This window comes from Lasioglossum baleicum, unplaced genomic scaffold (genome assembly GCF_051020765.1).
Source record: "Lasioglossum baleicum unplaced genomic scaffold, iyLasBale1 scaffold0069, whole genome shotgun sequence".
Classification (NCBI taxonomy): domain Eukaryota; kingdom Metazoa; phylum Arthropoda; class Insecta; order Hymenoptera; family Halictidae; genus Lasioglossum; species Lasioglossum baleicum.
Window position 1 is genome coordinate 620,095 of NW_027469129.1, and position 6,779 is coordinate 626,873.

The window sequence follows — 6,779 nt, forward strand, 5'->3', positions numbered from 1 at the left end:
AAGATCCCTGTTTCTGATCACAGACACTGTGTTAAACTGAAGCACTTCAATTTAACATGCACTATTTCATATGTTAACGACAGTATTTATGGACTGGCTCGCAGGACTGTGGTTTGGAGAGTTTTTTAATAACTGGTCGTGTGTACGGATACTCTTTGATTTTATTATATAAGAACCTGACGAGCTCTCTTACAGCAGTAACTTTTCAATACGGCGATTAGACTCTCACTGGTCTCTTGAGACCGGCACGCGAAACGGCAGCGATTCGACAAATATTCGTTACAGTTCAATTTCGCCAATCAGGAGTTGAGACGACACTTAGACAAAGACGCAGGGTCAGGTTACAAAAACTATCAACAGTCACGAATGACGGAATCTCTGGAACGCGTAGAAACAATACCGGCTCAAGCAACCGGCGAGCTATTAACGGCTATTAGAATGATATCTCGCTCGCGTATATATGGTTTTAAACATACCGCCCGCCTTGCGTCCAGAGGAGGCAAAACGATATATCTTGGTCTTCGCAAATTAAGTATTATAAGAGAGTAATTTCGTGTACGTTGGAACCTTGATATATAAATGACAATTCACAGCAGTAAACGAAGATAAACAGTAGTCCGTCAAAGGCAACAAAAAAAACTAACCATATTGCTTCTTAAAATAAGTACATAGAGTAAAGATGTAACGCAGCTTATAATCTACCTTATACATTAACGCAAAGGATACAAAAGTATAATTGGTAATTACTTGGACGAATCTAAATTTTCATTTTGTGACTTGACCGGCAGCGGGCAAATCTGGGTTATAGGTCGTTTCAATTCACCGTCCACGGTACGCACGGTGACAACGCGGACCTTTTCGTCCGGGCCAGGATGTAACTGAGTAATGCGCGCGAGTTGCCACTTAGAAGGGGGAAGTAAAGAATTTTTTAAAAGAACAAGTTCATTTACGCTCAAGTTTGCGCGATCCTGCTGCCACTTTCGACGTTGATGCAACGTATGTAGATAGTCGGAGGACCACGAACGCCAGATTTGTTCGGTAATTTTTCTGACTTGTTGCCATCGGTCAAGTCTATTCGGATTTATCTCCAAAGCGGATTCCTCTGGAACCGCGATAAGTGGCCGCCCGATAATAAAATGACCGGGTGTCAGCGCCGATAGATCGGTAGGTTCGTCGGTAAGAGCGGAAATCGGACGAGAGTTCAAACATGCCTCGACCTGGCATAAGACGGTAGAAAACTCAGTTTGAGATAAAGTATGCGCTCCCACTGCTCGCTTTAAGTGATACTTGGCGCTTTTTACTCCAGCCTCCCAGAGTCCACCAAAATGAGGAGCGGAAGGGGGGATGAATTTCCAGGTGATTCCGTCATTAGCCAGCAAGTTTTTGAGCGAAGGATCAGACAGGAGAACTTGAAAGGTTTGCTTCAATTCACGATCGGCACCACGGAAGTTCGTGCCGTTGTCAGAGTACAAGTTAGTAGGAAGCCCTCGGCGACTGACGAATCGTCTAAAGGCAGCTAAAAAGGCAGCGGTGGAGGAATCTTCGACAAGTTCGAGATGCACCGCTTTGGTAGCAAGGCATACGAACACTGCGAAGTAATATTTTCTCGTCTTTTGACCTCTACCGACAATTGGAAGTATGTGAATTGGACCGGCATAGTCCAGCCCAGTATGGGAAAATGGAGCCGAGGGAGTGACTCTAAAGTTTGGAAGGTCTCCCATCAGCTGAGTAGCAGCTTGCGCCCTTTGCCGAATACAGGGAATGCATCGATGTATGTGGGCGCGTATCAAGGATCTAGCCGAAATTATCCAATATTGTTGCCGAAGAACTCGAAGAGTTAACTGCACGCCTCCATGGAGAGTGCGCTTGTGTACATGATCGATTAGAAGTTCCGAAATTCGGTGTTTCGGCAATATAATTGGATGTTTTTCTTCATAGCTTAGAGCGGCATGCTCGAGCCGCCCGCCAAGCCGAATTAATGAATCTTTCCCGAGGATGGGATGTAAAGAAATAAGCGAGCTGGATTTCGGAACCGGTGCATGATCCTTTAAAAATTTGCTTTCAGCATGAAAGTTTTTCTTTTGAACGTAAGACATCCAATACAGAGAAGCATTTCGTATCTCGGCAGCAGATAAAGACAGTGAATGGTACAGCGAGCAAGTAGACGACATACGTAGTTTTTTACAAGAATTCTGGGCGAATCGAAGTATATATGCAGTGACTCGACAGAGTCGCGTCCAGCTTGAGTATTGATATAGAAGATCCCATTCAGGGTGTGTCGACAGTAGTTGAACCTGTATTTTACGAGATTCAGATGAGGCGATTTCTCGTGAGTCTAGCTCTTCGCTATCCGAACGAGTGTGATCAGGCCAGAAAACGGATGGACGAGATAACCAATCCGGTCCAGACCACCACAGCTTATGAATAGCGAATTCAGAGACGGAGATACCTCGCGAGGCGCAATCAGCTGGGTTTTCTTGAGAACGTACATGTTGCCACTTTACCTGCGGAAGCTGAGTTTGGATCTCGGATACGCGATTTGCGACGTATGTATTCCAAGTAGAAGGATGTTGTCTAAGCCAGGCTAAGACGACGGTGGAATCTGTCCATCCGTAAATGCGAGATGATGGAAGTTTTAAGGATGACGAAGTCCACTCAAGCAGTCGGGTTACTAGTACGGCAGCGTTTAATTCCAAGCGAGGAATGCTGATAGTTTTGAGAGGAGCTACTTTACTTTTAGCAGTCAGCAGAGTAACTTGTATATCCGAAAGGGAATGAAGAACTCTCAAATAAACTACCGCGGCGTAGGCACAATGTGACGCATCGGCAAAGCCGTGTAATTCGATCGCGATACTGTTGCTGTGCAGTCCGGTCCAGCGAGGAATTTTGACCGAGCTCAATTGAGGCAAAATGTTGCAATACGCAGTCCATTTTTTACGAAATTCAAGGGGGGTATCTTCATCCCAATCTTTCTTTAAGAGCCAGAGCTCTTGAAGCATTATTTTTGCAACAATAATCACGGGAGATGCCCATCCTAATGGATCGAATATTTTTGAAACGATCGAAAGAATACTTCGTTTTGTACACTTTTCCGGCAGACAACTGTCTACCTGAAAGCGGAAAACGTCTTCGGAAGGGGTCCATACGATACCAAGGACCTTTAAGGATTCATCTTCACTGAGAAAATGATCGGACGCGGACTCACGCTCCTCAGAAGGAATGTTTTCAAGTAATTCGACCGCATTAGTAGCCCATTTTCGAAGTTGAAAACCTCCACGATGCAGGAGTTCTACTAGCTGCCGACGAATCTCGAGGAGGGTATGAGTATTGTCCGCGCCGAAAATAGCGTCATCTACATAAATGGAATCTTGTAGAATAGGCACGGCAGCGGGAAAATTGTTTCCCTCGTCAAGAGCCAATTGATCAAGTACCTTAATGGCGAGGTATGGTGCAGATGCGAGACCGTAGGTTACGGTAAGCAATCGAAATGAAGAAACCGGCAGCTGGCTGTTCGGTCGCCATAAAATTCTTTGATAGTCGGAATCAAGGGGATTGATTAGAATTTGTCTGAACATCTTGGCGATGTCAGCAGTGTATACGTAGCGAAATAGTCGCCAGCGCAGTATGATAGCAGCTAAATCGCGCTGTAGCTTTGGACCGACCATAAGGTAGTCGTTTAGAGATTTTCCGGACTTGGTTTTAGCGGAAGCATTAAATACGACTCTGAGTTTGGTCGTACTGCTAGAAGGTCGCACGACAGGATGATGAGGAATATATATCGCAGAAGAGTTTGAGGCATGCTCTTCCGCTATGCGTTCCATGTGACCCATGGAGAGATATTCTGATAAGAAGTTATGATACTCCGATTCGAGTATCGGTTGTTTGAGCAGTCGTTGCTCCAGTGTCGAGTAAAAGCGAGATGCGATTGAGTATGATCCGTCGAGATCGAATGGAGGTTGACTCTTGAACGGGAGTCGCACTATGTATCGCCCTTGAGAGGAGCGGGTGTGGGTGTCACGAAAAAAGCGATCGCACCGTTCGTCTTCTTCGGAGAGAGGGAGCTTGGAGGGAACTTCTTCAATTTCCCAGAAACGACGTAGCGAATTGTCTAAATCTTCAGAAGATAGACAATTAACAATGGAAGTAGATTCCTGACGAGAATCTTCGAGTTTGGCAGCTGACACAGAGTTTATGAGATTTACAGCAGAGGAGGATTCCTGACGAGAATCTTGATTTTTGATGGGACCGGAAAGGATCCATCCCAGCGAGGTAAGCTGGGCAGTAGGAGTACCGAGAGGACCTTGGCGGAGGTCGTTCAGCAAAAGAGAGCCGTATAAATCGGCACCGATTAAGACATGAATTGGATGGCAACTGGAAGGGTTTGGATCAGCTAGCTGGAGATTGCGTAAATGTGGCCAAGACTGGAAATCCATACGGGATTTAGAGCCGGCGTAAGCAGTGATACGCTGATAGACAAAGGCTGACAGTGGGAACGATACTTTAGAATTGTGGCATGATTCTAATGTCACGGATACGCGAGATTTTGCCAACCCGTTATACTGATCACCGAAACATTGAATTTGGAGTCTCGTCCGATATCTTTTCGTTCGCATTAACTGGCATACCGATTCGGTTATAAAGCTACAGGAAGCTCCTTGATCAAGTAACGCGCGAAGCCTGAAGGCACGTCCTTCAGCGGTACGGAGTACGACCCAAGCAGTAGCGAGCAACGTATTTGGAACGGAGAGGTCCGCGGGAAGGACTGTCTGCACTAATACTTGCGACGCAGTACAGGAATCATTAGAAGAGCTTTCTTTATCGACGTGGTCGTTAACTGAAGTCTCGTTAATAGCGTTAGTCGCTTTGCTTGGGGAACCGGCAGCGCGATGTAAGAGCGAATGGTGAGTTCGCTTGCACAGAAAACATCTACCTGGATTTTTACAGTCGGAAGTGACGTGACCTGACCGCAAGCAATTAAAGCAAATTCTATTTTGTTTAACAAATGAGATTCGTTGATCAATTGATTTGGATTTGAATCGGTCACATTTAAATAGAGGATGATTACCGGAACACTCGATACATTTGATAATCGAAACATTATTCACGCTCGAGCGGTTTCGCGGAACGTCAGACACAACTTTGTTTTTGCTAGAAACACCGTCGCTCGTGGCGATCGTATCGGTAAGACCGCGGATGCGAAGAGTCATGAACTCGTTAATTTCTTTGTACGTGGGATAGTTTTTTGAACAACCGCGTTCTAAGAGCCACTCATCGCGAGTGCGTTTCGCAAATTTTTGTGCGATCAAATAAACTAACAAATCGTCCCAAGAATCAACATCGCGTTTAAGATTTCTCAGCGCGGTTAAAGAAGACACAACGGTATCTCGCAAATGTTTGAGTTCCGACGCAGATTCGGTTTTCATAGACGGCAAGCTAACGAATTTGTGTATGTGTGCTTGTATGAGCGCGGATTCATCATTGTATTCGTCTACAAGTATTTGCCAGGCAGCTTCGTAGTTTTCGTCGGACATGCTGATATTGTTAATTAAAAGGGCCGCGTCACCGGTTACATGGATTTTAAGATAATGTAATTTTTGAGTGTTCGAAAGAGACTTGTTCTTGTCGATGCTCGATTCGAATAGACCACGGAAAGTTCCCCATTGACTAAAATCACCAGAAAACTTAGGCAGGGAGAGACGCGGTAATTGTACAGATACAGAATTAGCAGCGACGGAAGAATCCGTATTAGGACTTATCTTTGAAGTTCCACCGGCGATGTCCAGCTGGGCGATGACCTCGTTGAGAGTATCAGAAGCGTCGAGGTAAGCGGTCTCGGCATCGAGAAAAACGTTGGCCTTGAAATAGGGTATAGTCTTCTGGTCCTCCGCTTTTGTGACCAGAAGCAGCCTCGAGTGAGTTTGGCGACACTCGATCCACAGTTTCTCCAGTTGATCCAGTCGACTTTTCACTTTGACCAGCGTGATTTGGGGTTTTGCCATCTTTTTATAGTTCACGATTACACGCTTAATTGCGGCAATCGCAGTATCTTGCTGAATTAGCAAGCTTTCACTGGTGTCGGTCATTTTTGTAACGAACGAGTTGTAGAGATGAGTCCAAAGCAGAAAAAACGAGCGAGGGTCAAGCCGTGCGCCTTTATCAGGGAAAGGCGATGGTTTCACTGAGTCTTTAGAATAACCGTTCAACACTTGCACAGTTCGATTGAATTCGACACAGTCACAGCGATTATCCGGCTCGAAGGACCAAAATTTATGTTAACGACAGTATTTATGGACTGGCTCGCAGGACTGTGGTTTGGAGAGTTTTTTAATAACTGGTCGTGTGTACGGATACTCTTTGATTTTATTATATAAGAACCTGACGAGCTCTCTTACAGCAGTAACTTTTCAATACGGCGATTAGACTCTCACTGGTCTCTTGAGACCGGCACGCGAAACGGCAGCGATTCGACAAATATTCGTTACAGTTCAATTTCGCCAATCAGGAGTTGAGACGACACTTAGACAAAGACGCAGGGTCAGGTTACAAACACTATCAACAGTCACGAATGACGGAATCTCTGGAACGCGTAGAAACAATACCGGCTCAAGCAACCGGCGAGCTATTAACGGCTATTAGAATGATATCTCGCTCGCGTATATATGGTTTTAAACACATATATTGGATGATTGCAAAAGCTCATACTCAATTTACCTCGTGAACTTGTCTGAAACTAAACGTGCAATTTCTACGGAAAAGGAAATCACAGGTTGTAAAATGTT

General features: G+C 45.2%; 1 protein-coding gene across 1 annotated transcript; it reads right to left on the reverse strand.

Moving 5' to 3' along the window:
• Window positions 1-743: 743 nt before the first annotated feature.
• Window positions 744-6,083, reverse strand: LOC143219761 (uncharacterized). Its single transcript, XM_076445639.1, has 2 exons — window positions 5,066-6,083; window positions 744-4,960 (listed from the first exon to the last, which is right to left on the reverse strand). Exons 1-2 carry the CDS (start codon window positions 6,081-6,083, stop codon window positions 744-746), a joined length of 5,235 nt encoding a protein of 1,744 aa, XP_076301754.1.
• Between the last annotated feature and the right edge of the window lie 696 nt (window positions 6,084-6,779).